The 22,372-nt window shown below is 41.1% G+C and overlaps 1 protein-coding gene across 2 annotated transcripts in view; it reads right to left on the reverse strand.

Moving 5' to 3' along the window:
* The window catches only part of LOC124777653 (COP9 signalosome complex subunit 4), a 75,759-nt gene that overhangs the window by 36,061 nt on the left and 17,326 nt on the right, over positions 1 to 22,372 (reverse strand). For both annotated transcript variants that reach the window (XM_047253133.1, XM_047253134.1), the window contains exon 3: positions 18,622 to 18,740. In XM_047253133.1, coding sequence (XP_047109089.1) covers positions 18,622 to 18,740 — 119 coding nt within the window. The remainder of the gene's footprint in view (positions 1 to 18,621; positions 18,741 to 22,372) is intronic.

Genomic DNA, 22,372 nt, shown 5'->3' on the forward strand with positions numbered 1-22,372 from the left:
AAACCTCCGTTGAAAACTTCGTCTTGTTGCAACAACACTGTGTTCTAGGCGGTGGAATTCCAACACCAGAAAAATCCTCTGTTCTAAGGAATAAACCATGTTGTCTACAGCACACTTGCACGTTGTGAACAGCACACGCTTACAGCAGAAAGACGACATACAGAATGGCGCACCCACAGACTGCGTTGTCTTCTATATCTTTTGCAGCGCCATCTGTTGTTGAAAATTTTAACTACTGTAATTTCGAAAGTTTGTCTGCCTGAAAATGTACTGTTGTCCCAAGCATATTGCAACAAACGGTGTATTTCTATCGCTGCTCGTTTAGTTTTTATTGCCGTTTCAAATATACCGGTCATTTTTGAAACACCCTGTAGATGTAATAAAGAGAAGAAAAAGAAATTGGATTGGGCATATATTAAGAAAGAATGACGGACTGATAAAAACAGTTTTAGAAGGTTATGTAGAAGGGAAAAGGAAGCGAGGAAGGAAGAGATTCCAGATACTGGATGACATGATGGACGGTACAACATACAGCAGCCTTAAGAAGGAAGCAATGGATCGCAGAAAATGGAGAGGCAAAGGACCTGCTAATATAGCAGGTAACTGATGATGATGATTATATATATTAGATCTTTATATCCCCTACATTGCACTTTTTTTTTTTGCTCCCATGTGTGTTGGCTATCCTTGGAATGCAACAGTCGGTATTCTTTTGTTTCTGCTGTTTGTAAACAACACGCTTTCAAACACATGGTTAGTTTCGTTCCAAGTATGACTGAGTAGTTGTTATACTTACATTTGCAGTGCTTGTTTGTGTGTGTTTTGTTGTGTTTATTGAAGATGACTAAATGTAAAGGCATTTTCAAGAAACGACAATTTAAAGGAAACAAGTTTAGAAAGCTTTCTGTACAAGGTTATGTCACCGGGCAATGATGTTTCTAATTGTAATTCTTCAGCAAGTGCATCATCAAAGAAACTCACCATTTCAAGAGAGTTACAACGAATTTACTGTAAGTGACAAAGGGTGCAGTAACATTATTATAAATTTGAGAGTATTATCAGATGTAATTTCCTAATTTGTACAATGTAGACACTGTGGTGAGTCACAGAGTGTGAAAATTTGTGAGAGTGCCAGTGGGAGAAAAGGCCTAGCAATTGCTCTGGATTTAATTTGCACTAAATGCTCAGCTGTGATTTCATTTATGAGTTCTTCAAAACCAGATGCAAGTGGACCCCATGAAAGCAATATTAAATTAGTTTATGCCTTACGATCCATTGGCAAGGGAATGGCTGCAGGGAGAACATTTTGTTCAGTGATGAACTTACATCAACCACCAAATAAATTTGAAAAACTGACTGCAATATTAGAGACAGCTGTATGTGGAATCATTGAGGAAAGCATGGAACTGGCTGCTAGGGAAGCAGTGGAAGAAAATGATGGACGTTGCACTTGATGGAAGTTGGCAGAAAAGAGGACATACTTCGCTGAATGGAGTAGTGACTGCCACGAGTGTAGACACTGGTAAAGTGTTAGATGTGGAGATAATTTCTAAACATTGCAAATGTTGTAAAGTCAATGAACATAAAGAACGCAACTGTGTGGCTAATTTTAGAGGAACAAGTGGTGGTATGGAAGTTTATGGAGTACAACAAATATTTCATCGCTCTGTAGAAACAAGAGGTGTACGTTACACTAAATATTTGGGCGATGGTGACAGTAAGGCATACAACAATGTGGTGAACTCTAAGCCATATGGAGATGCCATTATTAGCAAAATAGAATGTGTAGGCCATGTTCAAAAATGTTTGGGAACAAGGCTGAGAAAACTAACTGTTGATATAAGAAGAAAAATTTAGAAGATGGAAGATAGTTGACCGGACAGGGTCGGTTAACTAAAACTGAAATAGAAAACTTGCAGGTATACTATGGACAGGCCATTAGGAGAAATAAAGAAAATCTGGAGGTAATGAAGAAAGATGTTTGGGACATCCTCTACTGATGATAATCCAAGTCATGGATTGTGTCCATCAGGAGAAAATTCGTGGTGCAAACACAATAGAGCTCAGGCAACTGGAGAATCTTAATTCACACCAGCATTCGTTTCCTGCTGCTGTTATTACAGCAATTAAACCTATTTTCAGAGACTTGGCTCATCCTGACCTTCTAAGGAAATGTCTGCAAGGGCAGCCTTCCTAAAACTGTATTTATAGGCATGCATACAATGAAACTAAGAGCTCATGGTGCTGTTATTACATTCAATTGTGGTAATATTGGAAAAGTGTTGGGAACTGGAAAAGCTGGGAATTAATCCTGGTGAAAATATGATCACTGGGCTGCAACATTGCGATAAAATGAGGATAGCTGATGCAGACAGGTCTGCAGCAAGACAAACATCCAGGAAGGTGAAAAAGAAGCTGGAAAACCTGCTAGAGGCCAAGGAAGGGTCATAATATGCAGCAGGGCAGTTTTAATTAACTGTAACAAATTGCAAAAGTTTTTTTCTTTAAAATCAATTTCCTGCAAACTAAAATTTTCAGTACATATGCCCCATTGTATCAGAAACTATCATAGACAAATAAATGAAATTTTCAGACTCTAAAGCATAAAAAGCCACCCTTGGTACTACATTCATTAATATTCCCTATTAGGAAGTTCGCAAAAAAATATTTCCTGCAGAAAAAACTTATTATTTTTTGTTAATAAATTTAAAAACTATAAAATGGACAGCTGACTATTAGCATCATGTAACATACAGTAAAAATATTAAGGTCCTGCATCAAATAGTTTTTTTCAGAAATGGGTCAAATACTTGCCTAAATTAACATGGGTTAGATAGGCAGGGTGTGGTCCCTTAAGATTTTGGTAACGTATTGTGGTGTTATCCAAAGAACGAGGTGCTATGTCAAAATTGGCACCTCATGGTGGAAACAGAAGTAAGAACAGTTGCTGCCTGACGCAGCAACGAATGAAAGATGTTGGCATTGACGCACATCAAGAGGTTTCATATGTTGTCACTGCTGGAAGAGTACTTACATCAGAGCACAGTGCAACTCAACTATAATCTACAATCATTATTTATGACAGCATTGTCTTATTTCAGATCCAGCAGTATATGCTACATTAGAAGTCAGGACAGTATTAAAGTGTGTATTTGAACTGTACATTGAGATGAGACAATCATTCAAAATTGTATCAAGTGACAGTGTTCAGCGACAGTGACAAATACACACACATTCCTGTGGTCATCGATTGTTTCTAAATTAAGTATTTTATATTGTTCAAAATTTAGCAAAGAGATATAATATGTTTTGTGAGTTATGATACCAGCTCTACCTCCTCCAGAAGTAACTCTTGGTTCACTAGGATCCATTACACCACCGACATGAATGTCGCGATTATTTTTTCATTCAGCACTACACTTATTTGAAAGACATTTATTTCCTCTTTCAAACAAATATTTTACTTTGCACAGGAACATAGTTCAAGAGCTATTTGTATTCAAAATTTTCATATTCCAGAATGATCCAACCAATCATAAGATATGAAGTGTTATAATTTTGTAGCCCCAATTATTTGTTTCCGAACAGTTTATTAATTATTTCAAGAACAAAATTTCACTTTCTAGAAGGTTACTGGCGAGCTTTGCGAATCCCTGTCCACGTTACAACTTCCCTCTCATAAAAATAGAACCTATTATTTTGCTAGTGTGAGCAGTTCCATGCTAACAGGTCTAACATCGGAAGAAGTTCCCACATAACCATCACCGATCTTGAAATTGTCTGGTAACATTCAACTAAGATCCCAATGAACATTGAGCAAGTTTTACTTTCACAAATTTAATACTTGCAGAGATATCATCAATTGTTTGACCCCACAGCATGGCATTCAACTGTACGCCCCGAGTTTTCGGAAAATTTGTGTTATGTCTCTGGCAATATTTTGTTGAAAGAAATAAATCTACATTATTTTGTACAACATTTTGTCCTGTCTTAAGAGAAACAATAAAGATTTCACGAACATTTTTCATTTGGATAATCTGAAGCAAAGTTGGCCGAAAAACTATCCTTTTAAAAAACTGTCAAGTTTAGTTTTTTATAACTGCAGAAATACCGGTAAGTTTGTGATGAAAGTGAAACCTTGAATGTTATGAGTTACCAACACAAGGTTTAGCATATAAAATTTCTTTTTCATACTGTTTTCCAATAGTTTAAAATTGTGGGCAAAGTTGATTTTTAACAAATTGTCAAAAACGGATATTTTTAGCTCACTCTCCTGTAAAAGTATTTTCTGATAATTCTTTTGATCCATTTAAAATTGAAAGATCATGTTCCAAACCTCCTGAAAAACCGGAATGGGCGTTGCAATAAGGCCCTAAAAAACAATGGCAAGGTAAAAGTGTAGTGAAAATATCTCCATATTCCGCTGGTACTCAAATCTGACAATGTTTATTTGTTTTAGAATTTTTTAGTGATGTCTGAGGAAAGTAAAATCAGCATTGATAATGAAAAAGTGAGCTTGGAAAAAAATAAAAATAAAAAAAATAAAAATAATAATAATAAAATTTAAAAGATTCCCTTAAAAAGCTCTGAATGGTTCAGCTCTATGAACATCTTTTTATAAAAAATGATAGGTCTGACTGGACCATCTGAATCAGAGGCTCAGATGGTTCTGCGACCGTGTAGTCTGCATATTCCTCAACTTGTGCCGAAGGGTGGTTGGGTTTTGGGTTCCACTGAATAGGTCAGGTGTCCACTATACGCAGGAGGCGGCTACATGGGTACCAGGGGCTGTGTGGCATGGACTGTGTGGTTTTCTAGGTTAGAGTGTCTCGGGAAACACAAGAAGGGAAACACAAGAAGGGAAACACAAGAAGGGAAACACAAGAAGGGAAACACAAGAAGGGAAACACAAGAAGGGAAACACAAGAAGGGAAACACAAGAAGGGTCTCGGGAAACACAAGAAGGGCTTCAGTCACAAAGGGTGCAGGCCGAACACAGGAGGATCGTGGATACTGGAACCTTTGGTATAACAGTTTTAAATTGTCGTAGCTGTGTGGGGTAAGTACCATAGCTCCAAGCACTAATAGAAAGCACTTATGCTCAAATTGTTATAGGCACTGAAAGCTGGCTAAAGCCAGTGATAAGGCTAGGCTAAACATGATTGGTGGTGGCGTGTTTGTTGCTGTGAGAAGTAGTTTAGCTTGTGGCGAAATTGAAGTAGATAGTTTCTGTGAGTTAGTATGGACAGAAGTCATTGTTGGCAACCAGAATAAAATACTAATTGGATCCTTTTATTGACCTCCCAATCCAGATGATACAGTTGTTGAACGGTTCAAAGAAAACTTGCGTTTGATTTCAAACATGTACCGGACTCATACGATTATAGTTGGTGGTAACTTTAATTTACCCTCAATATGTTGGCGAAAATACATGTTTAATTCCAGAGATATGTGTAAAACATCATCCGAAATTGTGCTAAACACATTCTCTGAAAATTATTTCGAGCAGTTAGTTCATGAGCCCACACGAATAGTAAATGGTTGAGAAAACAAAGTTAACTTCTTACCAACAAATAATCCTGGGTTAATAACAAGCATCAAAATGGACACAGGGATTAGTGAACGCAGGGTTGTCGTAGCAAGACTGAATATTGTAACCCCCAAATCCTCCAAAAATAAACAAAAAATATACGTATTTAAAAAAGCAGATAAAAATTCACTTGACACCATCGTAAGAGAAAATCTCCACTCATTCCAAATTAATAATATAAGTGTATACCAGATGTGGCTTGAATTCAAAGAAATAGTATTGGCAGTAATTGAGAGATTTATACCAAATAAATTAACCAACAATGGAGCTGATCCTCCTTGGTACACAAAATGGGTCAGAACACTGTCACACAAACAACGGAACAAATATACCAAATTTAAACAGACGAAAAATCCCTGAGATTGGCAATCTTTTACAGAAGCTCGAAATTTAGCGCAGACTTCAATGCGACATGCTTATAATAGTTTCCACAAAGAAACTTTCATCTTGAAATTGGGCTGAAAATCCGAAGAGATTCTGGTCGTATGTGAAGAATGCCTTCTCTGCGCGATATCAATGGAGATACCATCAAAGACGCTGCTGCCAAAGTAGATTTACTAAAACAGCCTTCACAAAAGAAGATGAGGTAAATATTCCAGAATTCGAATGAAGAACAGTTGCCAACATGAGTAACATAGAAGTAAATATCCTTGGAGTAGTGAAGCAACTAAATCACTTAATAAAAGCAAGTCTTCTGGTCCAGACTGTATACCAATTAGGTTCCTTTCATAGTATGCTGATGGATTAGCTCCATACTTGACAATCATATACAACCATTCGCTGAACGAAAGATCCGTACCCAAAGACTGGAAAGTTGCACAGGTCACACCAATATTCAAGAAAGGCAGTAGGAGTAATACACTTAATTACAGACCCATATAATTAATGTCAAGACGCAGCAGGATTTGGGAACATATATTGTGTTTGAACATTACAAATTACCTCGAAGAAAACAGTGTATTGACACATCGTCAACATGGGTTTAGAAAACATCGTTCTTGTGAAATAGAACTAGCTCTTTATTCGCATGAAATGTTGAGTGCTATTGACAAGGGTTTTCAGATCAATTCTGTATTTCTGGACTTCCAGAAGGCTTTTGACATTGTACTACACAAGCAGCTTGTAGTGAAACTGAGTGCTTATGGAATATCGTTTCAGTTATGTGACTGGATTTGTGATTTCCTGTCAGAGAGGTCACAGTTCGCAGTAATTGATGGAAAGTCATTGAGTAAAACATAAGTGATTTCTGGCATTCCCAAGGTAGTGTTATTAGGCCTTTGCTGCTCCTTATCTATATAAATGATTTGGGAGACAATCGGAGCAACCATCTTAGGTTGTTTGCAGATGACACTGTCACTTATTGACTAATAAAGTCATCAAAGATCAAAACAAATTGCAAAACAATTTAGAAAAGATATCTGAATGGTGCAAAAATTGGCAGTTGACCCTAAATAAAGAAAAGTGTGAGGTCATCCACATGGGTGCTGAAAGGAATCAAACTTCAGTTACACGATGAACCAGTCAAATCTAAAGGCCATAAATTCAACTAAATACCTAGGAATTACAATTGCAAACAACTTAAATTGAAAAGAACACACAGAAAATGTTGTGAGGAAGGTTAACCAAAGACTGCGTTTTACTGGCAGGACACTTAGAAAATGTAACAGATCTACTAAGGAGACTGCCTACATTTTGGGCTGGACATAATTAAAAGAAAGGCATTTTTTGTTGCGACAGAATCTTCTCACAAAATTTCAATCACCAACTTTCTCCTCTGAATGCGAAAATATTTTGTTGACACCTACCTACATAGGGAGAAATGATCGCCACAATAAAATAAGGGAAATCAGGGCTCGTATGGAAAGATGTAGGTGCTTGTTTTTTCCCGTGTGTTGTGAGAGATTGGAATAATAGAGAATTGTGAAGGTGGTTCGATGAACACCCTGTCAGGCACTTAAATGTGATTTGCAGAGTATCCATGTAACTGTATTGGTTATGGACCCATACCAATCTGGATACTCTGGACACTAAGCAAATGGCAGTGGATGCATTTAGTGACAAAGGAGGACCAAATATTTGGAGTGTCATACCATCATTCTATTGCCAAACATCTAAGTTTCCAACTTGGAGCCCTTAATTTTGATTTAAAGGGAAGCAAGTGTATCGCCTTAATGGACTTGACTGAAAATTACTTATTTTTCATTTAGGATGCATTGCAAGGCTTTCACTGGGAAAATAGCCTAGTAATTATCCATTTTTCATCTTTTTTCCCCAAAATCAGAAGATGGACTCCACAAATTTTTTCAATGTCAATGGCAGACTGTGACTTGACAATTACTCCATGTTTTTATCAAGGAATTTATGTACAAATGCAGTTTTCTCAGATTTCCCACATCTACTACTTTCAAAACTTCTCTCAATTTGTGCCATCATAAAAGACTTCCGAACGATGGTAGAATGGAATTTCTTTGCTACAAGTCATGGAAAGCCATCTTGCAATGACATCAGAGGCACAAAATTATTAGCAGTGAGAACATGTGTGCAAATGGCTATCTAACCAGGAATTAGTGACAACAATGGAAGTATATTAAAATCTGACCTCTAAACACGATAATATGCTGTATGCATTTATAAAGAAACAGCAGTGGATTGGAAATTCCTGTAAGACTTCTACTGAGCAGAAGGACACTTTAATAATCTTTATGCACACAAATGGCCCAGCAAATTCATTTTATCAGCCATCCGGGTGCGACAAGTGCTGGGTTCTGGACCAGCACATTATTGCAGTTATTCCATCTCCCAATAGTGACACCATCCAGCTCGCAGTATAGTTTTCCTCATATTCAACAGCAAAGTAACAAAACTCTAAAAAAAATTCAACAGTTTGGAATAAACCTAAGTTGAAGATCCTAAAAACAACCTCTAGCTTCAGCCTGGGATGCTTAAATGTGTCATCAGGCTTAGAACTCTGAAGAAACAAAGGGGATCCTATGGTAAGGAAAACCTTTTTCCTATTACTACTACTACTACTACTACTGCTGCTGCTGCTGCTCATCTTCAGGCATGGCCCTACTGGCAACAGGGATGCTGTTTTTTCCATTTTAAAAGAACAGACACTGTTTAAGCCACCATGGACCATAGCAACACATTTATCGCATTTAAACAATTTCTCCTTAGTAAACTTATGTTCCACAAACCACTAACTTTGCAAACAAAATTATGCTACATTTTAGAGCAGAACTTAACTAGCATATCAACAGCACCACAAAATAAAAACACAAATTAAAAATTCCCATTAACATGAATTGTTTTCCAGAAAATATCTTGTAGACTGCTATAAACTTCACCAAAGTTTACACGATGCGACTTTGATGCACAACTTTAAGGCACCTTATAGAATACGTTTACAGCTATTCTGCAACCATGATATTCGATGCCTTGCTAATGCACAGTTAAAATTTAAAGTTCGTAGCTAGTTTGATTTTGTAGTTATTACAGCAGAAAACTGGCTGAATTATGTCATAATGAGTAGAGGCAATACATCCTTTTTTTGTACTTTTTTGAATTGTCCTGACTCAAATTCATCAGGATTACCTTCCCCGGAGAGTATTGAACAGCTGCAGGACACAAACTATACCAGACCTAATATGGGTGCATTTTCACTACGCCACCTCTTTGTTGATGCTTTTCAAGGCCTTATATCCGAGCACTGAAGAAACAAACCCACATTTTTAGGTAGTTTGGAACAAGGCCTTTCTATTGAAAAAGGTTTAAGAGTTGGCACAATATACTTTTGTAAAAGTGGGCTGCAAATACCCATACTGACATTAAAAAAAAAAAAAAAAAAATCATCATCTATGCTCTCAGTTTACAAACTATTGGGAAGCAGTATGAAAAGTAAATTTTATATTCTAAAACCTTGTGTTAGTAATTCATGACATGCAATGTTTCAGGTTTATCACTCACTCACTCAGAGGTACAAAAAGCTGAACTTCACATTTTTCAAGCAGGTATTTTTTTCAACCAACTGGACATGAAGTCTTTCATATTATTTCTCTTAATAGAATACAAAACGTTTTAGAAAATAACCTCAATTTACTTCTTTCAAGAAAATGTTACTCCAGATATGTCTCAAAGTTGCCAAAAACTCCAGGTTGCATTGTTACATGCTGCTCTCTGGCGTCAAACTAACAAATATTTCTCTGCAAGTATTAATGTGTGGAAGTAAAACTTTAGTCATGGCCACTGGGAACACATTTAGAGGTTCACACAAAATTTTGTGAAAACACATAATAGTCATGTGGGAGCATCTCTACCACTCAACCCGGAATGTCTCCCACTAATTCACCACTTTTGGTTAAAACAATTTACTTCAATGCCTATTTTATATTTGTATCTTTCATCATTCTGTCTAGTGTTTATATCAAAAATGTAAGTATCCTGTATTTTACCATCTTGTTATTTCTGTAATATGCATGTCTATAAACAGGTATTATGTACAGAGCAGCAGTCAATGAGTGTGTGGTAACTGAAACGCATACTTCTATGTCAGTCAGTGTTTGGTGCTCATCCTGTAAAATAACATGCCATACAGTCAGAGCCCAGAAATAAACTTTTTAACTTCTATTTCATTTCTGTGTTTTGTAAAATCTTTCATAATCCATGTAGCTTGCTGACCTGTGTTACAAAATTGATGATGTATTACAAGAAAGCTGACCATTAAAATCAGATTTGATGTTAACAAATGTAAAGAGAATAAAAAGTAGATTCTAAAATGTTACATTTATTCAATAACTTTTCACCACACCCAATAACCACAGGCGGGAGACTAAAGAAGAAATTCCAAGAGACTTCTCTAAGAGGCACAAAAAAATAGGTCAGTAAAACTAAAAGCTTCAAGATTGTTACAGGATGTACCCCTGTAAAAGGCACATTGCATAACGACACTCCAGTATGTTTCAGTTACATTGCAAGAGATGCACTTAATGACATCCACCAAGACATATGAAATAGGTAGGAGATGACCAACTCCATTTTGTGCAAATTTCTATGACCTTAGTTCTTGGGATTATCATGTGTGTGGTCTTTTAAAACAACTGGTGTGCACATCAGATATCCCCATTATAATGTCATGAAAACCTGTCATATCACTATACACCTCGCAGGGATGCATAAAAAGATGCAACAGTCCATCTGAATAATTGTGGTGTGCTGTGCTGTGTGTGTGTGTGTGTGTGTGTGTGTGTGTGTGTGTGTGTGGTGGGGAGTGGTTGTGGGGGGGGGGGTTAAGGGGGGATAGGAGGGGAGGGGAGGGGAGGAGGAGGGAAGGAGGAGGGGAGGGGAGGAGGAGGGGAGGGGAGGAGGAGGGGAGGGGAGGGGAGGAGGGGGGAGGGGAGGAGGGGGGAGGGGGGAGGAGGGGAGGGGAGGAGGAGTGGAGGGGAGGAGGAGGGGAGGAGGAGGGGAGGGGAGGAGGAGGGGAGGGGTGCACAGGTATGCGCACACTCACGCCTGTAAGGAATCTGTCAACCCGAAAGCCTGTAGAAGTTAAATCCTTTAGTGTATGTTTCCCTGCCATCGTTTGGTGATTAGATTTTTTTTATCTATCCACTTACATTATATAATCTACAGAGTTTGTTGTAAGAAGAACTTCTGGAACCTCATGGAGATCTGGAAGACAGGACACAGTGCCAGAAATGTAACTGCTGTGTCTGTACTGCCACTTATATGCACCAGAGGTGATTGTATTGCATACCCAATGGCACCCACACCATCACACCTGGTGCTAAGTCTTTACTGTGACGACAAATACAATCTAGCAGTGTCCCTTCTCCTTGGGTCCACTGTGGACAGATAGGTCCATCATGAAGCTGTATGCAGAACCAGAACTCATCCGAAAAGGTGAAGTGGTGCCACACCAGTGTAGCGACTGGGTGCACCACTGCCAGTGACCCGCTCTGCTCCCACATCATGAGAAATCACAACAATGCTGCTCCAGGTGTCTTTGCACCATCCGGGTTGTACAATCCTGGACGGTCAAGTGAACAACTAGTCATGTGGTGTCACTGAGAACTTGCATAACGTCGAGTATGGCCCATCTCAACCCATCAATTGCATATTTGCAAAACAGTCACAGGCCCCCAACCAACGCAAGCAGCAGTATCACAGAATGATAAATCACTATGATCCTGCCACTTAATTCTGACACGTGCTGGTGGACTTTTTCCTTCAACATGAAGTGTAACATGACCTCAACAACAACCCATATTCAAATGTGACTTCTCAAAAGGAAACCTGCTATGTAATCTTTCCTTATATATAGAATGTAGATGGCATTACAACTACTTACTTTGTGCTGTTGTATTGAATGGAAATAATATTTCATGCCAATGTGACATTTGTTGCAATTTTAGCGGCCAGCAGTGGAACTCTGTACAATAATGTTTGTAAGAAAAAATATGATAGCTCAAACATTGAAAATCCAGGATGGAATGATACAAATATTATGATAAGAACAAACTGATATCACACACACACACACACACACACACACCACTGTCTCCTGTTTCCGTCATTTTATAAGCTGGCGTACACGGGCACAGAGCAGCTTAAAGGCTATGCTCTAGGGAAGGGTGCCGCTTATGTTCCTGTAGAGTTCGCCGACACACTGTAATTGCCTCAGCGACTTCCGACGACCCCCAAGGGACTGTCTTTCGCCGGGGGCACCTTAAAGAGTGAGGGACTGCATTTTCTGCCACAGAAACAATTGTGGTAGTCATCTGCTCACATCCATGTTACCATGTGGGGAGATTCAACGGTGACAGCAGTGGTGAAAGATTCCCAGTCTGCCTTGTTTAAAGCCCATCTGGGCAGGCTTCCATGAGCCTGATGCCAGGGCAGTGACAGGAAGATGGGGAAGTGGTCACTGCCACACAGTTCGTCATGTGCTCTCCAATGGACAGATGGGAGAAGTCCTGGGCTGCAAATTGGTAAGTCAATTGCCAAGTAACTACTCTGAGCCACACTGAAATGTGTGGTGGCCCCAGTATTTAAGAGGCAGAGGTCAAACTGAGACAGTAAAGTTCTGACACCTCTGCCTTGGCCAGTAAGCAGTGTCACTCCACAAGGGGTTATGGGCATTGAAATCTCCCAAAAATAGGAAAGGTTTAGGCAGTTGAGCAATCAGTGCAGCTAACACATTCAGGGGTACTGCACCATTTAGAGGAAGATATACATTGCAGACAGTTATTTCCTGCAACGTCCGTATTCTGACAGTCACAGTTTCAAGAGGGGTTTGAATGGGCACAGTTTCACTAAAGACTGAGTTTAGGAGAAACGCAAACTCCACCTGATACTCAATTATAGTCGCTACGGTTCCTGGAATATCCCTTATAGCCGCGGAGGGCAGGGGTCTGCATTGCCGGGAACCAGGTGTCCTCGAGGGTAGTGCAGAAAGCAGGTGTAAAGCTTAACAGTTGCCATAGTTAAGCCAGGTGGTGGAAAAAACGGCCGCAATTTCACTGGAGGATGACATCATCGTGAGATTGGGAAGGTACAGAACATTCAATGAGGTAGTTTAAGCCTCAGGGTCACGTGCTGCCACCGACTACTTGCCTGAGCAGTCTATATCCACTGTGTTTGAGGGTCCGGCGAGATCCAGGTCCTCAGCGGACACCAGAATCTCCAACCCATCCTCAGATGCAGAGCTTGTGGGTAGTGGTGGTGTGGGTGCCACTGCAAGTTCCTTGTTCTTGGGGGTCTCCTTATCGATTTTTCGCACTGTTCCTTGGGTTTCACTGTATCAGTCTCCGGACAGAGGATGAGCATGAAGCCCTAAGACCAGCTGCTTTTGGGCTCTTCAGCCACTAGTGGGTGTCATCTTTCACACTAGCAGAAACCTGGGAAGGGAGTGACCCAAGAGACCCCTTCCTACCAAGAGGAGCCGAGGAAGACTTATGCTTCTCTGGCTCAGAAATGGGGACTGAAATCCCCAATGGTTGAGGGGGTGTTGCTCCCGAAGTAAGTGGCGCGGGGGCAACAGGGAGGGAAGTGCCCCCCACCATCAAGGGGGCAGGTTTAGTCTCCCGGTTCTGAGAGGTGACAAAAATTCAAGGAACTGATGGGGCGACAACTGTTCTCGTGGCGGCAACATATGAGGTGGTCTAGCCACAGGATATAGGTACTCAAATTTCCTCTTAGCCTCAGTGTAGGTCAGTTGGTCCAGGGTCTTATATTTCATGATTTTCCTCCCTTTCTGTAAAATCCTGCAGTCTGGCGAGCAAGGTGAATGATGCTCTCCACAGTTGACACAGATGGGAGACGGGGCACAGGAGTATTGGGATGTGATGGACGTCCACAATCTTGACAGGCGGGGCTGGAAGTACAGCGGGAAGACATATGGCCAAACTTCCAGCACTTAAAGTACTGCAGAGGGGGAGGAATATATGGCTTGATGTCACAGCGGTAGACCATCACCTTGACCTTCTCATGCAATGTGTCACCCTCGAAGGCCAAGATGAAGGTACCAGTGGTGGAAACCTGGTTGTCCCTCTGACCCCGATGGACGCACCAGATGAAATGAACACCTTGCTGCTCTAAATTGGCGTGCAGTGCGTCGTCAGACTGCAAAAGAAGGTCCCTGTGGAATATAATACCCTGGACCATATATAAGCTCTTATGGGACATGAAGGTAACAGAAACATCCCCCAACTTGCCACAAGCGAGTAATGCCCGTGACTGGCAGAGGATGCTGATTTTATCAAAACTGACCCAGAGCGCATTTTGCACAAACCCTCCACCTCCCCAAACTTGTCCTCCAAATGCTCCACAAAAAACTGAGGCTTCATGGACATGAAAGATTGCCCATCAACTCTGGTGCATATGACGTACAGGGGTGAATAAGCTTCACTGCCATCCTTAGCCTGGCGTTCCTCCCATGGTGGGGCCAGGGATGGGAACTATTTGGTGTGATATTTCTTAGAATTGCAGTTAGACTTCGCCTGCTGAGAGACTGCTGGCAGCAGAGCACCAGCAAGAGATGATGTACTATGCTTCATGGCATGTCATCTGCCCTGATGCCACCCACTCCGACCAAGAGCCCTCCCCACGTGTGCCACGCAGCCGTAGCAAAGGCCACCTGGCAGGATGGCCATTGCCAGGAGTCCCAGTGCCCCAAAGTGACAGGCATCTACTCCTTGGCATACGTGGGGAGTTAGCAGTGTAGGCATCAGCAAAAGGATCCCTATGTTGTCAGGAGGCTACAACCAACGGAGGTACATGGTGGCCCCACCATAATGGACTGACTACTGTGCTGGATACGAGATGCAAAGAAGTCCATGGTCAATGTTGGCACAGAAAGTGACACTGCATAGTCCATGGTGGAAAACGCACCCAGGAAGGTGTCCTCGTCCAAGAGATGGAGAATGAGCGGGATTGCAATGCGATGACAAGGAAGTGGGCTAAAGATCTCAATGCACGATGGATATGATGCACCATGTAAGTCACCCTTCCCCAATTGGCTCGCTCTTCAGGAAAATTTTGAAAAACAGAGGTCAAACCCTACAGGGGACCATCACAAAAGCCGTAACGTGTGAGACTCCTTTTAGTCGCCTCTTATGACAGGCAGGAATAGCTTGGGCCTATTCTAACCCCCGGACCTGTAGGGGTGGGGGGTAGGGGGGGGGGGGGAGGAGGAGGAGGAGGAGGAGGAGGAGGAGGAGGAGGAGGAGGAGTGACAGAGATGGAAGGATGTGGAAAAGGAGAGAGCATTGTGGGAACAGGGAAGGGGATAGCTGGGTGAAGGACGGTGACTAATGAAGATTGAGGCGAGCTGGTCAACAGGAATGTAGGATCTATTGCAGGGAGAGTTCCCACCTGTGCAATTCAGGGAAGCTAGTGTTAGTACAAAGGTTCCAGATGGCACAGGCTGTGGGGCAGCCACTGAAGGGAAAAACGTCATGTTGGGCAGCATGCTCAGCAACCAGGTGGTCCAGCTGTTTCTTGGCCATAGTTTGTCTGCCATTCATGTGGACAGATAGGTTGAATATCTTGCCGATGTATAATGCACAGTGGTTGCAGCTTAGCCTGTAGATCACACGATTGCTTTCAAAGATAACTCTGCCTTTGATGGGATAGGTGACTTGTGTGTGACAGGACTGGAGTAGGTGTCTGTGTGAGAATGTATGAGAGATCCGAATCTAGGTCTATTATAGGAATATGAGCCCCGAGGCAATGCGTTGGGAGCAGGGATGGAGTACGAATCAACGGGGATATTGTGCAAGTTCGGTGGATGCCAGTAGTCTAAATCCTGGCAGAAAATGTGATTCAGTTTTTCCAGCCTTGGTGGTACTGAGTCACAAAGGGAATGCCTCTACGTGGCTGGATGGTTGGACTTGGGCAGGTGGGGGTGACTGGAGAGGTAAGGCATAGGAGATTTATTTCTACACAAGGTTGGCAGGGTAATTATGGTCTGTGAAGGTCTCAGTGAGCCCCTTGGTATATTCTGAGTGGGCCTGCTCGTCACCACAGATGCGATAGCCACAGGTGGCTAGGCTGTATGGAAGGGACTTCTTGGTAGGGAATGAGGGGCAGTTGTCGAAGTGCAGTTATTTCTGGTGGTTGGGAGGTTTGATATGGACTGAGGTACTGATGTAGCCATCTTTGAGGTGAAGGTAAACATCGAGGAATGTGGCTTGTTGGGTCATGGAGGACCAGGTGAAGTGAATTGGGGTGGGGGGGGGGGGCAGGTGATGAGATTCTGGAGGAATGTGGATAGAATATCTTCACCCTTAATAAAGATCATGAAGACTCTGGGTGATTTGGAAGTTTTTCTCTAACTGGGCTACGAATACGTTGGCATAGGATGGTGCCACGCGGGTGCCCACTGCTGTACCCTGGATCTGATTATAGGTGATGCCTTCAACAGAGAAGTAAATGTGGGTGAAGATATAGTTGGTCATGGTGACCAGAAAGGAGGTTGTAGGCTGGGAATCCATTGGGCTTGGGAAAGGTAGTGCTCAACAGTGGCTAGGCTATGGTCATTAGGGTTGATTGTGTAAAGTGAGGTGGCATCAACAATGATGAGCAGAACATCCCGTGGCAAAGTAACAGGAATAGTGTGGAGTCAGTGCAGGAAATGGTTGGTGTCTTTTATATAGGAGGGTTGTGGTTAACAGGCTGAAGGAGATGGTCTGCAAAAGCAGACACACTTTCAGGTAGGTACAGTAACCATCCACAATGGGGCATCCCAAGTGGTTGGGTAAGATAGAAGTGCGGAAATGTTAGGGGTAAGAGAGACTCAGGGAAGGGTTCTAGGATGGGCCTATTGATTTGAGGAGAGACTGGAGATAATGTTGGAGTTTTGGAATGGGGTCAATGTGACAGGCTTTGTATGTGGATGAATCTGACAGCTGGCAGAGCCCCTCTGCCATGTAATTTTTGCAATTCAAAACCATAGTTGTGGAGCCTTTGTCAGCAGATAGTACTGCAAGGTTAGAATCAGTTTTCAGGTGGTGGACTGCTCTTCTTTCTTTGGATGTAAGATTAGATTAGTTTTCTTGCTGAGAGATTTGGGAATGGTGGCAAGGTAAGGTTTGAGGTTAAGAAATTCTGGAAAGTTAATGAGGGTGATTTGGGTGGGCAATGGTGGGGGGGGGGGGGGGGGGGGGAGATCACGACTGGATTGAGGAGTGAACCGAGTAAAGCAGTATCCAACAATGGTTTTGGGTTGAGCGATTGGTTGGGTTGGTAGCAAAAGTGTTTCCACTATAGAGACCAGGCAGAGGAGATGTCTTTAACAAGTCCTGCAGGATTGAATTTGGGAGTTGCGCAAGAGGTAAGGCCTTAGAAATGACTTCTGTGGCATCAAGGCTTCTAGAGGAAACTTTCATGACTTTAGGCTGTTGATGTTCTGGATTCTGTATGTGTTGGGACGGAATTTTGAGATTATGGTAAAGGTAGGTCTGCAAGGCAGGGTTTGTCAACTATGAGGGGATTTGCACAAGATTTGGAGGTTGCTGTTGAGGCGATGGATAGTGGTAATCCAAGGTACGAGTAGGAGGCAAACAGGTTGGAGAGTTTGAGGTGGCATTATGGATGCTACTCTAGTTCCTGGAGGGCAAGAGTTTCAGTCTGAAAGATGGGATATAGTAATTTGAGATTGCACAGCAGGAGAATTTTACAGATGGAGAGAAGGTATTGCAAGGAAGTTTGAGCCTGATTTTTGCAGAACTAGGTTGGTGATGGCTACAGACTGGATAAATCTGAACAGATGGAGGTAATTGTGGAAGGAGTAGTTGCAGCTGGAGTTGGATAATTTGATGGTAAGGCCATATGAAAAGTCAAAATTTTTGTGATGACAGCTTACACGAGACAAATCAGTCATACCTCCAAACTGCTAAGATACTTTCTGTGTAAACACCTGAGTAACGATAAATGAGTATTAATGAAATGCTTAATATATGTGAAGTGACCTAAATTTACTGGGATGAACTTTGAAGATGTTTCTTCAGTTGCCAGGGAGTAAAATACATAATAAGCTATCAGACACAATTAAGAACAAAAACATTTCTATAAAATAAAAATTACAATTATTATTGAAAGAGTAACAAACATGAATATATATTCTGGATTTTTGACGGAAGGGTATTTTCACTATAGTATCAAGCAAAGAAAACAATACAAACAATGAACAGCTTCTTATCAAAAAAAAAAGAAAAAAATTAAAATTTACAACAGAAGATAGAAAATGATCTGTAGAGCTGCTAGTTAATGATGATAACCACTAATATTTTTTTACAGAATCCTTGTGCACTGTTACACCTGGATATAGCTGAAAAAATGAACTGTGTGGCCATGAATTTCAACACTCATGTGAGAGAGAAATGGGTGAACCGTTTTCAGTTCTGCTTCCACAGGCAGGACAGCAACAACTACCCATAGTTGGTGTATCTTACTATACCGAAGTCTGAACCCTCAGTGGGAAGTACATGATACACAAGTACATAATAAAGTCAAACAAAAACAAACATACTTACCTTGTCAAGAGTGTAATGAGACACTGCTTTTGAAATGGGGTCAGGTGCAACGGCCAACTGAGTGCTGACATCTGTGAGAATTTGGCGTGATATTACCAGACTTACATTTTCATTCACAACTGCAAGGTGAAATAAAACAAATGTTTCAGAATCACATCACTGTACATTGCAACTGGGATTACTGTGAATGTACAAAAGGACAACTTGGGTGATTTTATTAGTAACTGTACACAAATACGAAAAATTTACATTATATTAATGAAAAACACAATGCTTCTCATTTCTCTCACACAGTAATGCAAAATTAAGAACATAAAATTTTGAAAATGTAGTTTTACATATCCACAGCAGTCAGACTCAGCAAGGCTGACTGAACAGGAGTGGAAAAATTCAAGGTACAACATCTACAGATTATTCTCACAAATGTGTTGGAGGCCTACGAAGTATCCCCTGTTGATTTGAATGATCACAGCTTTTGTGAGTGCACTCCAAAAATTGAGATAATAAGGTGAATTTCTGATATTTTGAAATCTTATATACACATCTTCACCAGTTACTATCCTTCATGCTTTATGTATTGGTATATACTCACACAGAAATGCTCAACAACACCCCTCATTATGAAGACTGTTCAAGAACATTAGTTCATAAACATATGTCAAAAAAATAATCAGGTTCTGGAAATACAATATCATTGGGTAGATGAAAGCACCAGATGAGATTTGAAAACCCGAGAGCTTAAAGATGGAAGACTGGGTAATAAGCAAGATAAATTACTGACAGAACATCACATAAGAGTGGAGAGAGAGGAAAACGAAATGCATTATACATGGTAGACACGAGATATGGGGCGAAGAGAGTAGATAGGTCAGATAATAAAAGAAATAGAAAATTAAAAGAAATAGAAAATTAAAAGAACGAAGAAATGAATATTTACTGAAAAGAAATGCAAAGACTGAAAAATTAATGTAAATTAAGACCAATTATTTCAGGGACACGGCTTGTTCCAGGGATTAGAATACTTCTGGGATGAGAATGGCGTTATATGTTGACTGCATGGTGGAAAAATATGTATGGGTTTAAGAAGTAAAAACTGATTATTTGAGTGTGCAGGCATGCCACTTCTTCGAAATTATTTTGAAGCCACTGTCCAATATCACAAACTGTCAGTTCATTCATGCAGGGTTCACAGCCTTAATCAATTGCACATAAATCATTTTCCACCTACGCAACAATTCCGAAATAAAATGCTTATTTTCAACTACTGATCAGTTTAAATCTTTATGTAACATCCAGTACAGTACCCAAATGCTCATCTGTATTACATTACAATTCATACGCAACACCCATTTTGTACATTCAATATAGTCCCCTGAAGATGGTACTTAGCAATGAAGTGGAACCGTACTGCTGACAAAGTCATTCACATGGAGAAACTGTACAAGACAGAAACCTGTGACACACCCTGTCCCACGAGTGCCACAACACGCACAAGCACCTGGCAGTCTAGCATTGATCCGCACTCGTAACATATGTTGGCAAATGTTCCGTACAACAACATGTTGACCTGTTGCTCACAGAGCCTCCGGTAACTGCCAAAAGAAGCACTAAGTCCACTGCTGCCTTACTGGTACTCAAACTATCAGTGAACTTTCATTTCTATGTTACTTACAGCTCCATCAAGAAGAATTGTGTTCTCAAATATTTAATGAAACTGTTCTACATTGTTTACCTGAGCGCTGTTCTCATTTTGCTGCCATCAGTGTACAACTTACCACAAACGATGAACACATGGGTCCCACGGTGGCCACTACACCATCAATTGCGATGGTGAGGGCAAGATTCAAGACTGAACCCTGAGGGGCTTCTTTCTGTTGTACATATTAATTGCTGACAACTGAACCTACCCACATCTAGAACAGTCAGAGGCATAGGAAGTTTATAGAAAAATCAGTAAGAAATCCTGAAAACCCCACTCGCGTAGTGGAGACAGAATGGGGCAGCACCAATCAGTATCCTGCACATTCTGCAAAACGAACACTGCTATCAGATATTAACAGTCTACAAAAGCATTTCACATTGGAGATTTCAGATGGATTATATGGTCTTTAGTAAGCCACAATGTACCTGAAAGTCACTTTGAAATTAGGATAGATGTCCTCTGGCTTCCAGATAGCAACACAATTGTCAGTTCAACATTCTTTCAAATGATTTATACGAAGCCCATTCATTAAGAGAGATTAGTCAGTAATTACTCAAAATTTGGGGTTTTTCCTGGTCTCAGGTAGGAAGAATAATATTCTCCCACCACAAGTGGGTAAGCATTCAGTTGCGGATTTTATTCGGTCCAGGGAAAATGTGTACACACGCTGCTAAAGCACTGCACAGCTGTCATTACCTGTACAAAACACTACATTTCTAGGAGCTGTGCATGGAAGAATAAGTTTTTTTTGTTTTACAAAGCATATGCAGGTCATGAAAGATGGACAGTAGTTGCTGCATGCAGACATCTGAACGAAGTACACCACAAGAAGTTCGGGAACCACTGAGGGTTGGTATGAATACTGACATTGATAGAGATGTCAGATCTGTCTTGGATGCCCAACAGCCATAAATGCAGTAACATTTAGTTTGTACTTGAGATGATGGTGAGTGAGCTCACGGACGTTATGGACTGTTCACACCCCAACAATGGAGCTGTCACTCAGGTTTATTAACACAACTTTAAGGTCACTGAATCAATTAAATGTCCATTCAAGGGTGGAGTTTGTCCTCAAGTATCCGTCTATGCCCTCAATTAGCCGCAGTTATTTCCTTTGCTGCCATAGTGCAGAGGGCAAGAGAAAGTCACACACACACACACACACACACACACACACACACACACACACACACACACAGAGAGAGAGAGAGAGAGAGAGAGAGAGAGAGAGAGAGAGAGAGAGAGAGAGAGAAGTGGTCATTTATCACAGATATCTTCATAGGCTTTCCACTGGATCAGAGATGCTCAGGCTGATAAACTGTATCGATACTTACTGACAGCACATCACTGATGCAAATGCAAAGTTTTTGGACTCCTGTTGGTAGGTATGCATGTGCACTCTTGTGGCAAGTTCTTAAGACACCTTTGGTGAACAAGCGAGCATTTGGTTGAAGTTCACAGAGGGCGTTAAGTCCGAGTTCTGCATTGAGCCTTTGACATTGGGTTGGTCATGTGGTTGATCACTGGGCCCACACTATCATGCTGTAAAGAAGTGTTTTGGTATCTGCCAACAGCTGGTTTGGATGACTTTTTGATCAGTATGTTGCTTTGTTGCTGTCCACCTGGGAAGTGAAGTGACACGCTGTAACAATGGACTTACTTATGCGCTAGACTTCAATTCTGGGTTTGGTAAACCTATTTGTCCATCTGTTTAGGCTAAGTATCTTTAGTTTACCTTTAGTTTACAGGCTGTTCAACTATTCAGCTAAGAGATTCCAATTTTAAGAGTTTGTTGTGGAACTGAGATGAACAACTGTCCTTCCTTGCAGTACTGCAAGACTGCTTGTTCTAGCTTGTGCTGTTTTCATAAAGGTGCGAGTGCCTTATGCATATGGCAGAATGATTATAAGCAGTGGTTTGCATAGCTGAATGAGGCTGTGTTATGATGCTCTTGAGCAACATTAAAGTTATATGGTGTTTAACTACATGTTTCTTCTGCTGCACAAACCTTTACAAATTCGAGTGGTATTAAATGTGGGCACTGTGCGA

The sequence above is a fragment of the Schistocerca piceifrons genome, chromosome 2 (assembly GCF_021461385.2).
Source record: "Schistocerca piceifrons isolate TAMUIC-IGC-003096 chromosome 2, iqSchPice1.1, whole genome shotgun sequence".
Lineage (NCBI taxonomy): Eukaryota > Metazoa > Arthropoda > Insecta > Orthoptera > Acrididae > Schistocerca > Schistocerca piceifrons.